This window comes from Mycteria americana, chromosome 1 (genome assembly GCF_035582795.1).
Source record: "Mycteria americana isolate JAX WOST 10 ecotype Jacksonville Zoo and Gardens chromosome 1, USCA_MyAme_1.0, whole genome shotgun sequence".
In the NCBI taxonomy this organism is placed as follows: domain Eukaryota; kingdom Metazoa; phylum Chordata; class Aves; order Ciconiiformes; family Ciconiidae; genus Mycteria; species Mycteria americana.
The window spans coordinates 89585163-89603462 of NC_134365.1; the positions used below are offsets into that span (position 1 = coordinate 89585163).

Below are 18300 nucleotides of genomic sequence, written 5' to 3' on the forward strand. Positions count from 1 at the left end.
TATTTATTTGTTAATCTACTGGGTGTCATGTCTAGGTCTGCTGCCTGGCTAAAGCTTGAGTAGGCTCTGAAATACTATTCAAGGCTGTTTCTGCAACCTGAGGTACTATGGCACACCCATTTCAGCTCCTCTTTCCAAAACAGTCACGCATCCTCTGAAGACAAAACTTGGGTCTTGTAAGTATACTTCAGGCTAACAGGCTAAGTACTTCAGCATGTGGCTTCTTGGGTTTGCTTTAAGTACATTAAATACAAGCTATTGGCCACTCCTCAGAAAGTGTGTGAGATGGATAGATAACTTCTGGCACGGGGGAATTGGGAAGCCAAACTGTGTCCCCCTCTAAGTGCAGCTTCACTGTATGGGAGCAGGGTGGGGGGCAGGAATGAGCAACTTGAAGGAGTGGGAGGATGGGCCCCCTGCCACAGCTGAGACAGCTGAATCCCAGCATTCAGCCCTGGGAACAGGGAGCAACTGTCCTGACTTAGAGAGTGTGCTTTACTGGAGACCTGTGGAGCTCATTCCCTTTCCTTTTTTTTTTTTTTTTTTTTTTTGGTAGCATAAAGCCACCTGCAATGAGAGCAGTCTTCAGCTGAGCTCTGAGGTGACAAAGGTAGAGGCAAGGCCAATCCGCAATGAAAATACTTTCCTGTTAGCAGCTGCTCAGGAATGCCTTTGCATTACCTGCCAGGGAACTGGGGCTCAGGTGCAAGACTTTAAAGGTGTAAATGGGTTTCAGGCCATGCCTTGCTTGTATTCATGTTTTGGTGCTATAGTGAAGGATAAGTATTTAATTGTCACAGGCATATAGTGCCTAGAAAAATGCGGCAGCTGCCCATTTCTCTGCACGCCAGTATCCTGGATCAGATGCTTTAATTCCTCAAAGTGGGAAGACAGCCTGTGGCCTCCTGTGACTTTGGGAGTAGTCCTTCCTTTGTGCATCTAATATAGTTTCCACAAGAGCTCAATCCTGCAGTCCAATGTTACAAATCTTTAAGATGCAGCAAGTCTGACATTATCAACACTAACATCCTCTTGCAGAGTATGTTAATAAATGCTCAGCTTTTTGAACCATGAAAACACTTCAGAGTGTGGGGAGTTAACAACACCAAAAAAGACCCTGTGTCTCCAAAACCACTTTATTTTAGCAAAATGAGAAGTGCCATAATAAGCCAGACTTCCTCCCCTTATTCCATACGGGGGGAGGGGGGACACACAACATGGACTCGTTGGGCTGATATGAGCAAAAGCATGTAAGTCCCCCCCCAATAACCAAGAGACAGAACATGCGCCTTCTAAGCAACGAAGACATAGTGTTACATACACAGTGCTCTGTGTTAAATACACAGAGCATGCCTGCAACAAAAAGCCCAGTAAAGCGCATCTAAGTTCACCATGCCCTCTCCTCTCAGAGCTGCTTGTGGTTTCTTCAGTCTGTGGCCAAGGACATGTAGCAGTGTCAGCTAGAAGTGGGCTGTTTCCCCTCAGTTCAGAGTGCAGCAATCCCTGTCCAACTCCCAAATTACACAAGACCAACACCAAAATTTCCAAGCCTGGCTACAAAATTTTCTGAGCAGGTATAAATAGCAATACTTACGTAAATACACAAATTTAAAAAAAAAAATAAAAAATCACAGACTGGTTGTAGCTGGAAGGGTCTGCTGGAGATCATAGTGTCCAACCCCTCTGCTCAAAGCAAGGTCAACTAAACCAGGTGGCTAAGGACCACGTGCAGTTAGAATTTTGGTGCTCTCCATCGATGGAGCCTCCTCAGCCTCTCTGGGCAACTTGGTCCCGTTTGACCACCCTTGCAATTGTTAAAGGGAAAAAAAGGGGGGGTTTTCCCCCTATATTTACATGGAATTTACATATAAATATATGTAAATTTTTTTTTTTACTTTGTGGCTATTGCCTCTTGCCCTTTCACTGCACTGAGCACTACTGAGAAGAACCTGGCTCTTTACTGCCTCCCCCTTCACCTTGTCTTCCCAGGGCTGAACAAGACCAGCTTTCTCAGCCTCTCTTTTTAAGTCAGATGCTCCAATCACTTAATTGTCTTGGTGGCCCTTTGGTAGACTCATTCTGGTACATCCGTGCCTGCCTTGTACTGGGGAGCCCAGAACAGAGGACAGCACTCCAGCTGTAGGCTCATCAGTGCTGAATGGGGGGGAAGAATGGCCTCTCAATCTGCTGGCGATGCTCTTCCTAATGCAGCCCATGGATATCCCTGGCCACCTTTGCTGGAAGGAGTCCAACAGGACAACTCCCAGGTCCTTTTCTGCAGAGCTGCTTTCCGGCCACATGGGCCCAGTCTGTACTGGTTATTCCTTCCCAGGTGCGGGACTGTGCTTCTCCCCTTGTTGACAGTTGTGAGGTGCCCATCTGCTTGTTTCTCCAGCCTGTTGACATCCCTCTGAACAGCAGCACAGCCATCCAGTGTAGCAGCCACTCCTCTCGGTTTTCTGTCATCTGCAAACCTGCTGAGGGTGCACCAAGTCCCATCATCCAGGTCATTAAATGAAGATGTTATGCAGTATTGGTCCAAATATTGACCCCTAGGGCCACCACTAGAGACTGGCCTCTAAATAGACTATGTGCTGCTAAACTTTTGAGCACAGCACTTCAGCTAGTTTGCAGTCCACTTATCTAGCACATAGTTTGTCTATGAGGATGTTATGGAAGACAGTATCAAAAGACTTACTAAAGCCAAGGTAAATAACATCCACAGCTCTTCTCTCATCTGCCAAGATATTTATCTCACTGTAGCAGGCTATCAATCACATCGATTAAGCATGATCTCCCCTTTGTAAATCCATGCTGACTACTTGCACTCACCTTCTTGTCCTTAATGTGTTTGGAAATGGCTTCCAGGATTATTTGCTCCATCACCTTTCCAGGGACTGAGTTGAGGCTGATGAGCCTGTAGTGCTCCAGATTCTCCTTCTTGCCCTTCCTGAACACAGGAGCGACATTTTCTTTCTTCCAGTCCTCAGGAACCTCTCCCAATGCCCATGACCTTTCAAAGGGTATTGAGTGTGGCCTTGCAGTGACATTGGCCAGCTCCCTAAGCATCCACAGGTGTATCCCCTCAAGTGCCACAGCGTTGTCTAAGTCCAGTTTGTTTAAGTGTTCCCCTAACCTGATCCAGCTCTGCTGAGGGAAGGCTTTCTTTCTCCAGACTTTCCCACTCATCTTAGGGACCTCGAATTCCTGAAGGCAAGTCCTACCAGTAAAGGCTGAGACCAAGGCAGCATCGAGTGCCTCAGCTATTTCTGTGTCCTCCATCAGCAGGTCCCCTGCTCCACTGAGCACAGAGGGCCCACATTGTCCTTAGTATTCCTTTTGCTGCTGATATATGCACAGAAGCTTCTCTTGTTGCCTTTCTTGCCCCTCACCAGATTAAAATAAAGTATTTTAATTAAAACATAGAATAAACATAAGGTTATCTGGAATATGAAAAACTCATGCGAAAAAAAACTCTGAGCAACATAACCAATATTGAAAACCAGTAAAGAGAACAGTGAAACAACAGACAATATGCCATCTCAATTCAAGAGAAATATTTATTGTTATTAATGCAGAAATGCTTGTCCAGCTTAAGTTCCTTTCCAGGACTTTTTCCTTAGGACTCAGAAAATAAGCAAGTTTTGGTTGTTTTTTTTTTTTTAAACTCATATACCCTCTACTGGACATTATATCCTACTGCTGCAAGATGATAAATATGATTACCAAGGGAATGTTTGTTTCAAAAGACTATAATCCTCCTCCTTCTCTTGCTTTCAAAATCACTTCAGCTCAAGTCTCTCTTCAGGTCTTTGCCAATAAAATACATAGTACAATTTAAATCTACACATATATTCACAGTTGCAAAATAGCACAGAAAAGATTCAAATTTTCCTCTTGCTCCTTGCTGTAAATACATGAGTGCCACTCCCCTTTCAATTTCCAGACCAAGGAAGTCCACAAACAGGACTCAGCCACAGTATTCCAGTTAAGTTGCACTGAAGTCAGTGCAGCTACTTGGTTTTGCATTAGTGTAGGTGAAAGGAGAGCCATGTGACTAAAATTTAGATATTGCACAGGAAGGGAATGGCAAATGACACTTTATTTTCTCCTTTGTTGGCACAGGAATAAACATTTTGCAGCCTACAGAAAATGCACATAAGAAACCATTAGGAAAATGCGCAAGATAAGCTTGCTAGAAAAAAGCCAGTTCATCATGCTTAGTCTTGCTGCTCTGGTAACTGTGGAGACTCAGCGGCTTATTCTCGTGAGGAAGGCTTCTGAACACCCGTAGGTGCATGAACTCATCATTGCCAACATGGATCTGCAAAGCATGAACACCAGTGAGTCCCATGGAGTAACAGCAGCCTTCAGCAGGAAGGATGGTGTAGATTTGCATATTTTGAGGACAGAGAAGCAGAGAGGCAGTAAAAAAAACATCACCCCAGAGGTGTGATCTTGTTTTAAACCAGACTGGGAGTCATGACTTTGTGGAAATACCACCTAATCCTTCCATGCTTGTTAATCCTCCCTATGCCTGAGATTGGGAATATACAGGTAGGGAATCGAAGTTGCATAGAAGTGATTAATACATTAAATACATGCAAAATGCTCTAATCTTATCTGGCACAAGCAGCACTTCAATGCTTTGATCACAGTTGCTTGGTTTTGTGTGTGGCATCACTACAGGCAGAGTCAGAGCAGGTTTGATACTTCACTGTATCTTTACACATCTGGACTTCACTTAATGCCATGTTAGTGCTCAACATCACAGATGTGTAATTATCCCCAAAACCAAGTTTCACAAAATAACTGAAAAGTAAAAGTAATTATGAAAATAGAGAAGTACTCTTATCTCCATTCAGTACAGGCAGGGCAATGGGCTGGGAGGTGCAGGGGTGGATTTTTTTTTAATGCACAGATTTTTTTCCTATTAAGTCCAAATCATAAGCTTCCCTCTGTAGGTAAGTAAAGAAAAACAACACCATTCCAAGTATTATACATGTTAATTTAAAAAAAAAATTTAAAAATCCCATTGCCCAGTGTCCTTTACCTTGATGAAGTAGTTTGTTCCAGCAACCACCTGAGTTTTAAACTCCACTGCAGTGAAGACATCAAATGTTTTCCCTTCTTTTTCTTCTAGCTGAGGTTTCACCTTAAAGAAACAATACATTATTTAAGACTGATGCAAGATCAAGTATTTAGGACTTAAGGCCCACACTATCGGTGTGCCTCAGTACCCTCCAGGTCACTGCTGCTGAATTCCCAGACACAGAGGTCCTGCTTTGCCAAGTTATTAAAAGATTAAAATAAGTAATGTTAAATTTCGTGTTAAAGCAAGACCAGAAATCTAGACCGGCAGCAAAGCCAAGACAGTGGTGTGATTCAGTCGTCACAGACTGACACCAAGTCTGGAGCCTCCAACAGAGAACTGTGTGGGTATTCTAGAAGATTTATTTTGACAAATTATTTCCTCTATTGATGTCTCAGCTTCCCTTTCTGTCCTGTATATCTAACAACAAATATGAAGTGGTTCGGTATCTACATGCACAAGACTACAGGTCTAAATTTTTAAAGAGAAGTTTTTAATATACATAATTCTTACAACAAGAACAAGAGCTGTCTTCAGCATTAGCTCCCTTTTCAATTTCAGAACAAGTTATTACAGACCTAGCATCACAGAACAGACAGACATCCAAAAATCATGCTTTGAAAGCAAACTACCCAAGCCTGAGGTTTTACAACACTTATTTGACAGTTCTTCCAGCACGTCTGCTGGAATCTGTCATGTTTTCAAATTGCAAACATTTTCCAAAAAATAATTGAACCATAAAGCCTTTTGAGTTATCATCCCCATGTCCAGAGTGTAAAACCAGTGCTCAAGAAGTCATAATAACTTGCCCAATACCCCAGAGGGAGGCATGAACTCATATGAGTTGCAGCTCTTCTTTCCCACACTTGGCTCTCTAGAACATCATGGCTATACAGTAGAATTCTTGGTCAGGAAAACAGAAGATTTCAGGCTTTGTTTACAAGGGCAATATTAACTAGTCTTGGAGTCTTTGCTGCAAGCGCAGTTCTGCCCAGGCCTTACCCTATCCTGTCCCGTGCTCCTTTAGCAATCCTATGCCCTGTGCAACGTTGGCTCTTAGGTCTCAAAATTGCCCCCACTCAGCTCATCATGTAGCTCTCCCTCCACTCCCAGTGCAACAGTACCAGCAGTAAGCAGATTTTCTCTTTCCAGCTATATGGTGTACTTCCCCTTCTTCCTAAATTCAAGGAGAATAAATACATTTGCTCTCGTGCCTGAATCCCACCTACTTGTTTGGGGGAAAACCAAGTGCCAGTTTGCCACTGCTCAGGTGCTCTAGGTGAAGTAGGAACAGAAACAATTCCTGCAACAGGGTATGTTCTCCCACCTCTCCAGCACTGAGAAGGTGCAGGACCAAACTCTGGTGCCTTTCCAAGAAGCTCATCAGTGACCATCCTGTCCCTGGGAGCCATGACCATACTGCACATCTTCTCTCAGAGGTAACACCTCTACACTTCTTCCAGGCTATGAACAGTACGTCAAAAGTAAGATAACGATGTTTGGATCCTTTTCTACATATGTTTTTGCCATAAGGAAATCAAAGTGCACTCAACAACTTTGTATTCTAGGATGCAAGAAAGGGCACAGCCCCAGAAAGCACAGTGATTCAGTCCTCTCTCCTCCCCTTCCCCTAAGTCAGAGGATGGAGCAAGTGGTTTCAGCTTCCATCACTAGAGCTACCATTACAAATTTTAAGAAGCAGGGGAGAAGGTGGACATAAGTATCCCACTGACCCTATCCTGTCCCATGCTCCTTTAGCAAACCTGTGCCAGGTTGGTTTCTTAGGTCTCAAAACTGCCCCAGCTCAGCACATTTTGTATTTCTACCAGAAAGCTGAACACTGGGCTCCATGACTGCAGACAGCTCAGAGTCGCATGCAGCTGCAAGCTCGTCAGGGTGTTATTGTGGCAGTGACTCACCACAGCACGTGGCAAATGGGCATCCTGATTCAGTATGGCGAGGGAGAGTCCAGAGAGAATACTCTCTGAAAGACCTGGTATCAGCCCACCCTGCTATTTCACAATCACTGTCTAGATCTGGGGGTCCTGGTGGACAGTGCACTAAACAAGAGCCAGCACTGTGCCCTGGTGGTAATGAAGGTAACAGCATACTGGGCTGCATGAGCAGGAGCCTAGCCAGAAGAGAGAGGCAAGCAGTTATTGCCCTTTACTTGGCACTTGTTAGAGCACATATGAAATACTGTGTTCAGTTTTGGGGCCCCAGTACAAGAAAGATGTCAATAAACTGTAGTGAGCTCAGCGGAGGGCCACCATGAGGTCAGATGGCTGGAGCACTCATGCTGTGAGTAGAGGAAGAAAATGAGCCTGCTCAGCCTGGAGAAGAGAAGGCTTTGAGGAAAGCTCTCCAGTACTTACAAGAAGCCAGGCTCTTTACTGACGGGCAGAAGAATGAGACCCAATGGTCATAAATTGAAATTGGAGGTTCACACTGGATACAAGGAAAAACTTTTCCCCTGAGGACACTCCAGCAGTACAGCAGGCTGCCCAGAGAAATTGTGCAGTTTCCATCCTCAGAGGTTTTCAAGACCCGACTGGGCAAAGCCTCGAGCAGGCCGGGTCTGCTGACCCTGTGCTCAGCAGGAGGTGCAGTCCCTTCCCACCCAAACAATCTGCGATTCAATCACAAGGCTGCAAATTATCATGCCCTGAAGGCTCTTTGCTGTTCTGCATGGCCTGTTTGCTTACTCCCAGAGCAGTTACTAAAAAGCAGATGGTTTGAAATCACCCTGACTAACCTCTGCCGCAGCTGCCAGTGAGAAGCCAAGGGCTGAACAGGCCTGGGCAGAAATCCTTGCCATGGAGAGGCAGTTCCTATGGGATTCCTAAGCCAGAGACACAGTTGGAGGGAAGCTGTCCTGCTCTGTCTCACACTGTACCTGCTCTGGGTGAGCAGCAGTACTTGCCAGGGCCACAAATCTGAGCGATGTTCAGCCATCGCGGCGATTCTTACGAAACAATAAATACAATGGAGGCAAGAACTGGAAAAGCAGCAACAGGAAATGTATTTATGGCAAGCAAACTGGCAGGCTCTAACAAATCTCCACAAAGATTTTATTTTAAGCGAAGTAATTTTAGAAGTCTACCTTGATTTAAGAAAACTAATGTTTCCTTCACAGTCTGTATCCAGATATGGATATGACTGCATGGGCAAATTTCAGTTCTGTGTCTTCCCATGTATATTTCATTAAAGTAATTTAAGCTGGCAGTCAAAGCAAGCTGGACAAACTTTGAAATACTTGGGTGATTTAAATGAAAATACCAGATATTTGGTTAATTCTATTCACGCCTGAATCCAAGTGGGTTTTGTTTTTACTCTTCATCTTGTATTTGGACTACCAAACCACTGCAGCCTGCCACAGAATGGAAATTCAGGATTTTAAACAAATCTAGTTTTCAGTCCATGTACAAAGTTAATTGCACACTCACATTATCTTTAACACAACACGTAGGCCTTTTCAGGTAAAACAATAATTGTGACTCAGCAATTCTCAGTAATGTACTCATTACTGCAAACTCAGTTTAGTGCTTAGGAGATGCACATCTCTTTCTGGTATTTTTAATGCAAAATCATCAGATTCTATAAGCTAAACTTTAATTTCAATGACTGTTGTGCCTTTGGGTGCTCTGTATGTGTTTAGAAACTGCTGCAGCCTGGGGAACAAATCCAGACAATGACAAAGCGCATAGGCAGCTGAAGCTTGTCCTTGATTTTTCTTCACTGGCTTGTCACACCCTAGCTGATAAAACCAAAAAGCAGAATGAACTTGAGTTCCCATGACTGAAACAAGACCGCGTGCTTTGAAAGAACAATTTAGTTGTACAGTGGCATTTTTAGAGCAAAAGCATGTGTCCCATTGCCATGGGCAGTAATTTAAGTTACTCTAAGTAATATCAGGATCTGGAGCTGGCAGTGGTTAGAGTTCAATTCTGCTTTGGGGAACAGCAGAAGCAGCAGAGAAGTTTTCTTACTTATTCCTCCAACAACAACAAAAAAAGTGGCTACAAGATTTACACTTTGCAAGAACATCCTGAGCTCCTTCCTCAAGCTCAAAAAAATGAACCTTTTAGAGCTGGGCCATACACTGGCTGCCCGGTGGCTCTGCGCTGATGCTGGTAGGTAGCATATCACCTGCACAGAGCTGGAAGCACTGTGGCTGTCCCTGAGCACTCAATGCTGTCTACGGTTCCTCTCTGAATCCCTCTAAAACGTCCTCTTAAAATCCTGAACCTGCTTCGCCTGGAGTCAATAAAACTGCGCAAGGCCAAGCAGGCACAGGGAGGGCTCCAAAGAGCCAGTGACTGCTCACTACATTTCCACAGTTTGTCGGTCTTCCTGCTTTTTAAACTGAGGGGGGAGGAAAGGCGTCTCCGCGTTCAGCTGTACAGAGCAACACACCTGGGCCCCCAGCCATCCCCTGCACGGGGGACGGGGCCCGAGCGGTGCATTCAAACCTACCGCCTTTAGATGCGTCACCCCCGGCGGGCAGGCCCGCAGGGAGAGCTGGCGGCTGCCAGCCCAAACTGGCAAGCTCAGACCGCCAACAGACCCGGCGGGAGAAGCCCCAGGCACGGGGGGACTCGCGGCCTTGCCCCGGGCGCGGCCAGCGCCCGCCGCCAGGCCCTTCCCGGGCCCGGAGGTCCCTCCCGGGCCTCGCCCCGGCGCAGCACGGCCCCCTCACCTCATCCGCGATCTTCTGTGTCTCGTCGGTGGCGGGCCGGGCCGCCGAGGTGCCCCCGCACAACATGGTGGCAGCCGCTCCGGTCCTCCCCCTCACGCGGGGCCGGGCCTGCCGGCGGGGCGGGACCGGGGCTGGGCGGGGGCCGGGACCGGGCGGGGGCGGCGCTGGGCACGGGCCTGAGCCCAGCGCGGGGGCTGAGGCCTGCGTGTGGGTGTTCCGAGCTGAGACGCGGCTGGGGGGAGCGCCCGGACGTTGTCACCGCTGCGGAGGCAGCGATCTCCCCAGGGAGGCGCCTAGGCCGGGGAAATTTTAGTACAGCACAGTGGGACTAGCGCTCTCCGGGCTTGGCAGAAAGCTTCCCGTTCCGTAGTCTGCTAGCCGATTAAAAAGCTAAAAGCAAGAGTTGCAATAAAAGCTGCCTGCAGAATGATCCACAGAAGGTCTGCAGCCTGTCCTCAGCAGGTGACACCTCTGTGAGAGGCCTGCAGTCTTCTCTGAGAGAGACCTCTGTGACAGGGCCATCCTGAGCTTCAGCTTTTTTCTTTTCCAGTGTGACACCTTTTCCAGCAGCCGTCACTTATGTGACATGTTTGCTTTAGCAGTGTGGAAAGTTTCCATCTGTGGGACTCCCTCATTCACCATGTTCATTGCTCCTTCTCCCAGGCTGATTTTACTGTTCCTTAGCCAGCAAACCCTCTGTGGTGAACTATCCAGCCTTTGAGAAACCCCCTGGTGAGACTTAAGTCTGAATGTTCAGGTCTTTAGCTAAATTTCCCCCCTAATTTAAACATCCAGATTCCTTGGAAAAAAACAACAAAAACCTACACCACCACCCCCCACACCCCCACTTCCCAGCATCCCTTGGTTAATTTGGTAAATATAACCCTAAATTTAACAGCAGCAAGTATTGCATACTGAATGGACCTCCTGCACTGGTAGAGAGGACATGGTGAGAAGCATGAAACAGAGTGGGGAAGAAGGATTTCTTTCCCCTGGTATCATCTCTCCTCTGTGCAGAGGAAATAAATGCTCTGCTGGGGCTTTGGGCAGGCAGAGCTCTGCTGGGTTTGTGAGCAGAGTGGGCGTAAAGGATCGAGCTGTTCACTGGGACAGTTCCCTGCCCATCAGCCAAGTTTGCCAATGGAAATCCCACCACAGAGCTGATACACTTTTTGCTTCTGTCCCCACTGCTGTTGCTTCTCTACCGGATGGTTCAGGAAACGCCACGGTTGGCACATGCTTTCCAGTAGGTTTTTGAGCCATGGGGGGGGTGGGATGGGGCAGCCATCCACGTGGGCAACTTCTGGTGGGACATGCCAGTGGAGGTTCTTGGGCTTGAGCTTTCAACAGAAGGATGTTACCCAACTTGTCTTCATCAGTATCGTCTTGTGTGACACACAGACAGGCTTTTGGACAGGTGTCTGAGCAAACTTTTTCTCCTGGACTTGGCAGAGAACATACACCCTCCTCCATGCATGGGAAAAAAGGTTTGGTTGCAAATCACCTTCATGAGGGGGGGTCCTTTTTTACTGAACTTCCCTTACATCTAGCGTGTGTGTGTCACTAGAATAGGCTGTAGCAATGGCTCTCACACAGTGTGTGGAGCTTGAGGCTTAGAGCTCAGGGTACGTGTACAGTGAGGGTGGATGGGGGTTCCCCAGCAAGTTGGGCACAGTTGGTCTGTTGCTATAAAATTATGGCAGCTGTTGGAGCCTCATCATGTGCCAGGGTACAAATTCCTTTTAAGTAGATGTAAAGAACGAAAAACACCTAAAGAATGAAAACCACCCAAAGGATGAAAACCACCCAGATGTCAACATTATCTACCATGTGCATAGCCAGTGAATATTGTTCTCCAAACAAGGCAGCCAGTGGTGAATTTCTGTTTCTCACATTCTGTGTGTTCATGCACAGTCTTCAGTTTGTATCCTGTATCATTTTCATTTAATTCATTAAGCACTTCTGTGCTTTCAATGCTGTCAGCTTCGGTTCAGGGGCTACTGTACTGGTTTTGGCCCATAGGAATGATTCACTAGCACTAAAACTATTTGGCTATTGAAATTTTTGGAAGTGTGGGCTATAACCGAAGTACTTTTTTTAGCCCTTTCCGCCATCTAGTGCTCATCTCCGTTTGTGCATTTAGACTCAGGAGACCACAGGTCTCAATTCCATACCCTAAATTAAGCCTAGACGCCACAGTCAGCCTGGGGAAGGGACCTGGTTTTTCAGAAGAAGTGAGCAACACCCACTGGGTCCAGGGGTAGAATGTGGTTTCCAAAATTGTGGCCACAGGGATTTGTGTTTACAAACTCTTTTTTTTCCTTTTAACCAGCTGTGCCATAGCTTTAAGCAAATATTGTAATTTGGAGACCTTACAGTTAAAGTTGGATTGGTTCTTACATGGTGTAATTAAAATTTGAGCCCACTCTGAGATGAATGTAACAGAGCAACAAAAGGGTTAAAATAACTTGTCTTGATAGCATGCTCCTTGGGGTTCTGGACTTCCACTTCTTCTAAGCCAAAACTCCTCTTCCTCATCAACAACAAGTAGAGGTGGCAAAACAAAGTTTTTATGCAGTAATGTCACCTGTAAGTTTTATTTGCCTGCCCTGGCAAAAGAACAACCAAGCAAAAAGAGTTACAATAGAATTGTGATATTTTCCTCAACGCATTCACACAGTCCTTTTGTCTCTGCTCACACTAAGCTGCAGGCCCGTCTACCTTTCCACAGTGGTCTAGACTACCTTCTTGTTTGATGAGGGAGGGTACTGACATCTTCACGTCAATGCTTGTTCTTGCACACAGGATCTGGGAAGAGGGAAATAAATTCTGCAACGTAACCCTACCTCCTGCCAAGCTGTTGAGGGGTGGTTTTTCTCTCATCAGGCTGCAATAAATATCTCTTCTAATGACTCTCTTACTTCCAACCTCTCCAGCATGGATGGAGAAGAACCAGGCATACCTTGCAAAACCAGGGGCACTTATGTCTGCTTTTGGGGGAGTGGGACAAGTGTCAAGAGTAATGAAGTTGTGCTATGCTCTTTGCTGAAGTCCTTACTGTTTCCCTTTAGGTACAGTGTGCCCTTCTTGTTCTAGGTGCCTTCTCTTCAAGATGGGCCAGGAGGGAAATAACCTAGTAGGTGGCCTATAGGAGCCAAAACACAGCCAATTTACTCATTTGTCTGTGTGTCTGTCTCAGAGCCCAGGCCTGTGTGTCTTCCTCATCTAGTCATCTACCACTTCCGATATTCACCCACTCCTGCAACCTCATTACCTGCAACCATATTACCTCATTTGGGGGCTATTTCTCCATCCCTAACTCCTCCATTTCACCTTGTTTCATTTGCTTTGTATCAGGCCCACCAGTATCGTCACAACTAGCACAATGCTCTGTGTAGGTGTGAGGCAGATTAGTATAGCAAAGCACAACACTGACTATGGTGTGAACGGGTTAGCCATGTATGCCATGTGGAATATTACAGCAGCAATACTTTGTTAAGCATACAACTACTAGCGACATAATCAATCATGGATACATCTCATTGTGCCCTCGCAACATTCTCTGGGGGGATTTACAAGCTGTTCTTCCCCTCCACCAAAGCAGGCAGGCTGGAGTTAAAGCTACCTCAGCTGGAGGAAACCAGTAGGAACCAGTAGCTTGGTCTAGTGCAATGGAGTCTATGAAGAGTATTGTCCAGTATTTCCTGCTGGGCAGAAATGAGAGATTGGGACATTACTAAATATAAATAGCAGGGCGCTCTGTCTCATTAAATACTTTACATGTTCACACCCTTGGCTCTACACAGCATGCAGGATGTTGGGGGCTTTTTTATTTGCCCCACAACTGTGCTTTCCCCAAGTGAAACTGTGTACCTTGCTTTTGTAGAGCTGAGAGTCCTGATGTACATGGTTACAGATCACATATACTTGATAAAGAGGGAATATTATACATAGTGGGAAAGAGGAATATTATACATAAATGTAAAAGCAGAGTATAGTGGAATTGCCTAGTGCCTCCCACAGTCAGCTGAGTTGCAGTCTGGCAGGAAAAGCTTATGGAGGCAAGGCAGCATGCAGACTTCTGCTTAAGCCCCACCAGAGGTGATCTTCACTTGTCCTTCTGAGATGTCCTGATTTCAATAAAGCAAAGGCAAATTCAGTCCAAGGCTCCCCAGACACAGTCCTTCCTCTGGAGGCAGGTGTGTTACCCTGCCGGTGCTAACAGTGAGGTGTGGTGGAGCTGTGTCACAGGAGTGTGTCTCTGTTGTCTTTCCCATTCAGAAGCAAGAGGTGAGCAAGTTCCTCTTGGGGGCTGGTGTGCTTTTCACAATCTTCTTTTGTTAGGAATGTACCATGTTCTCTGTGACAGAGCCACCTCCAGTGCCTATAAAATTTCGGGAGTTAGCCGATGGCAGGGAAGGCTCCGCCTCAGGGCTTGGTACCTCTTCTTTGCTGTCTTCCACCACTGACTCCTGTGAGCTGGTCTCGGGGCTGGAAGCTGCCTGGAAGCCAGGCTCAGCGCTGAGGGGCTCACTGTTCTGCAGGGGAAGCAGGGCCCGGTGGCGCATCAGGCTGTCGTCGCTGTTCTGGGCCTCCAGGGAGTTCCTGCGCTTGGCGTTCCTGTTAGCCATAGCGTTCTTCTGCGGCTCCTCAAAGCTCAGCGACAAGGTGACTGTGCCGCTCCCAAAGCTGACTTTTTGCTTGCACCCACGCTGCTGCTGGCGCTGCCGCTCAGCGGAGGCCGGTAGAGGAAAAGGGTCTTCATGGTTGCTCTTGCTGCTGATGGAGGAGGAAGGGGTGGAGCCAGTGGAGCCCCCCAGGCTGTTGGAGCGCTTGCGTGACACGTTGCTCCGTCTCAGCGTGGCCCTGGCAGCCACCTTGAAAGCGTGGGCAGCTGTGCTGCAGCGCACCTCCTCAATTGTGTTGCGGGAGGGCTTGAAGAGGATGATGTAGACTTTGTTGAAGAAGATGCAGGCCAAGAGCCCAAAGCTGGCAGCCAGTATCGCAATCACCTCCACAGCAGAGACAAACTTGCCATATGTGCTAGCGTAAGCAGGGATGAAGGATATCCAGACAATGAAGAAGATCAGCATGCTGAAGGTGATGAACTTGGCCTCGTTAAAGTTCTCAGGTAGCTTTCGAGACTTGAAGGCAAAAAAGAAGCAGATGGCTGCCAGGAGGCAGGTGTAGCCAATGAGGAAGCCGAGGGCCATCAGGGAGCCTTCGTGGCAGGTGATGAAGATAATCTCATCCTCCAGGTCATGGTTTCTGTAACTGGATGGCGGGGCCGTGTAGAGCCAAATCACACAGATGACAATCTGCACGAATGTGCACAAGAAGACCAGGAGGAACTGGAGGTTGAGGCCCCACCACTTTCGGTGGAGGCTCGTGGGGATCTTTGCCTCGAAGACCAGCAGGACACGATTGGTTTTCACCAGGATGCAGGAGATGCAGAGGACAAAGCTGATGCCAAAAGCTGGCTGCCGCAGACGGCAAGTCCAGTTCTGGGGCTCGCCAATGAAGAACAATGAGCTGGAGAAGCAGCAGAGCAAGGAGAAGAGGAGGAGGTAGGACAGCTCCCGGTTTGTGGCCTTGACGATGGGCGTGTTGCGAAATTTGGTGAAGACTCCCAGGACAAAAGAAGTCAGGAAAATTCCCAGCACAGCAAAGAGAGTCAGAGCGATCCCAAAGGGCTCTGTCCAAGACAGAAACTCTATCTGCTTGGGGATGCAGGACGTGTGGTTCTCATTGGACCAGTAATCCTCAGGGCACTTGTCACAGGCACTTGCATCTGAAAAAAGAGTGACAGAGAGAGAGAAGGCTTGTCAGAATGACAGGCTGAAATGTGGGATGACATAATGCAGCTATGCACTGGTCTTCACCTTAAATACATGGGGTGTTCCCTTCAGGTGCCTGCAGATTCCCAGAATCATATGTTGGTCTCTAAGAGCATTTTACACTGAAACAACCAGCCTCCCTCAGGCTATATAGCAAAACACAAAGCATACTTAGTTCCAGCTTAAAAAAAGTCCTGCCCTTGCACTCATGTTTTTGGAATCCATTTCTTGGCAAACCTTTGCAAACTTTGATTGGTGTCGGTTGTTACACAGGCTCTGTCCCTCTCTCTTTCTTGTTACTTCATTTTTATCATCTACTTCTGTCTGCCTTCATACCTCTCACACTTTTATAATAATTTGAAACATCCTGCCTGTCTCTACTACAGAGAAAATTAAAAACATGCTTGCCTCCTTAAGTGCTTTGAGAGCCTATTTTGTATTCCATGGGGGCGAGTCTTAGAAGTGTTTAAATTGCTCAGTTTAAACTGCCCTGAAGGCAGGCAATGCCCCTGACTCCCAGCACACTCTCATTTCATGCTGGAACATCAGGGGAAGATGTGTCTTAAGGATATCACTCTCCCCACACCCAGCAAAGCATCCCACTGATACTTGCAAAGGGAAAATTGGTGCCTCCATCTCTTTCCTCTACATGAAACTGGGATGGCATCCCAGTACCTACTGGGATTGCAACATATGTTTCCAATGGCTGCCATGATCAAAAGGCAAGGACCTGCTGCTTCTGCTCTTCTTCTTGGAGCCAAATGCGTCTTGTGCTCCAGTGGGGAGGGTCATGACTCCCTTGATGGCAGTGGAAAGGGGTTGAGAGCAGTGAGTTGGAAGTCATAACCTACCTCAGCCTTTGAGATCCCACTGGAATAGCAATGGGCTGCAGTGAGTTCTGGGAACAAACATTCAGAAAACCCCTTTAGCAGCAACCTCCTTCTGAGCTTTGCACCTGAGCACAGACAAAGACTCGGAGCATAGCTCCCAGAGCAGAGCTTGATGCCAATGAGAAAGCCAGGAATGCTCATCTAACAAGGGTGGAGGATTTCAAGTTCTCTTGTTCTGGAGGGGTGGTTGAAGGGAGCATCTGTGACCTGATATGATACTGCTTTCCTAATGACTGGTTGCCTCACCTAAGCTGTTCATGTGAAAAACTTGTGCTAGATGCAAAAGCTCAGTCAGAAGCTCCCATCACCACATGTCATTTCATTTACATCCATACAGCTTCTGCCTTTTACCTGGAAACCTATTGCAAACTGCAGGCAAGGCAGAGCTAACTTCATATAGCAGGGAATTCAACTGCCTCTACCAGAGACAGGGGCAGCTATTTAGCACTGCATCCTAAAGAAGTGCTTTCACTGTCTCTTGAGCTGACTTAGAGACCATCCTGCCACTGAAGGGAGTAAACCAGACCTCCCTCCTCCCCCAAGGCTGCTCATTCCCGCCCCCTCCTTTCTGTTAGCACTATAAGTCATGCAGCTTCTCGTTCTAGCTGAAAACTCAACCTGCCAAGAGTTTGTTTTAGAAAGACCAGAGACCTGATCCAACTCGCTCTGTGGTTGCATGAGTACCAGCACTGCTCCCAGACAAAGAGTGGGAGCAAACAGCTGGGAGAGGACATGACAGATTGTCTCCTTTGGTAGCATCACTGTCTCAGCTGAATGAGACTGGTTGTAAAACTGCTCTCTAAGCCTATAAAACTGGCAAGCACAGGAAATAAAGAGCATTACTGTCAGCTGAAATCGCAGCAGGAAACTGTGGAGTCAGAAGGCAGTTGCTCCCTCAGCCCCACAAATTTCACCAGCACACCAGTACCAGCTCTCAAAATCCTGTGAAAAACACCGAAAGACCCACATGACCAGAATTGCTTCTATTTAATTTGAAAATGCTGCTCCCAAGCATCCTGTAGTACTATATGTTCATGCTAAAAAAATCATCATTCCTGTCTGATAGGATGCAAATTAGAGTCTCCCAAAGGAGTACACTTATTCAGTCTTGCAAGCAGTTTACTGAAGGTTTCATCTCAGGCAAGGTGGTCTGCAGCATGTGCTGGGACCAGTGCTGCTGGAGAGGGTGTGAGAAGATCCTGAGCGCTCTGCAGTGTGGAGGGGACTGCTGTTCTGAAAGGATTTACCTGCCTTCATTACCCTGGGTATGCCCAACACTGAGGAAGCGCTAATGGTGTTGGAAATTCAGAATTTTTCAACCAACTTTAAAACTGAGGTTACCTTTTCCCTCCACTGCAGAACCTGAGCAGCTTGATCCAAGCTCCCTGGAGCTTACTGAAACCAACAAAAAAGATGTACATGGGTGTTTGATAGGACCCAGAGATTCTGGTCTCTTGCAGTGCCAGTGCTCAACAGAAGCTGTGGTTGGTGACCCCATAAAGGGAAATATTATTCTCTGCTTGTGAAGTCAGGGATGGAATGGACTTTATTTCTTTGTAGAGCATGAAATAAACCCCTGACAACATGAGGAAAAGCAGACAGATAACTACAGAATTTAGGATTAGGGTAGAGAGTGTCTCCTTCCTCCAGGCTTTTGGAGGAACAAAAGCTAGTGCTACAGTGCAAGGGAGTTTGCTTGTGGCTGCCTGAGAGAATTCTGATATGCAAGTCCTTTTTCACGTTCTCTGCCTTAATTTTCATAACTCAGAGCAGAAGGGACAA

The 18300-nt window shown here is 46.9% G+C and overlaps 2 protein-coding genes across 3 annotated transcripts in view; both read right to left on the reverse strand.

Annotated features, from left to right (window-relative positions):
• Positions 1-3542: 3542 nt before the first annotated feature.
• Positions 3543-9942, reverse strand: LOC142414398 (cystatin-B-like). Its single transcript, XM_075511567.1, has 3 exons — positions 9792-9942; positions 5054-5155; positions 3543-4324 (listed from the first exon to the last, which is right to left on the reverse strand). The coding sequence occupies exons 1-3, from the start codon at positions 9855-9857 to the stop codon at positions 4196-4198; spliced, it is 297 nt and encodes a 98-aa protein (XP_075367682.1). The 5' UTR covers positions 9858-9942; the 3' UTR covers positions 3543-4195.
• Positions 9943-14131: 4189 nt separating this feature from the next.
• Positions 14132-18300, reverse strand: part of CASR (calcium sensing receptor) — a 41361-nt gene continuing 37192 nt past the window's right edge. For both annotated transcript variants that reach the window (XM_075491786.1, XM_075491785.1), the window contains one exon: positions 14132-15582. In XM_075491786.1, the coding sequence (XP_075347901.1) occupies positions 14132-15582 (1451 nt within the window). The remainder of the gene's footprint in view (positions 15583-18300) is intronic.

Coding starts and splice junctions, on each gene's coding strand:
- LOC142414398 (XM_075511567.1), bottom strand. CDS start 9,857: ATGTTGTGCGGGGGCACCTCGGCGGCCCGGCCCGCCACCGACGAGACA. Junction 5,156..9,791: donor CACAGAAGATCGCGGATGAG/GTGAGGGGGCCG, acceptor TGTTTCTTTAAG/GTGAAACCTCAGCTAGAAGA. Junction 4,325..5,053: donor GAACAAACTACTTCATCAAG/GTAAAGGACACT, acceptor CATGCTTTGCAG/ATCCATGTTGGCAATGATGA.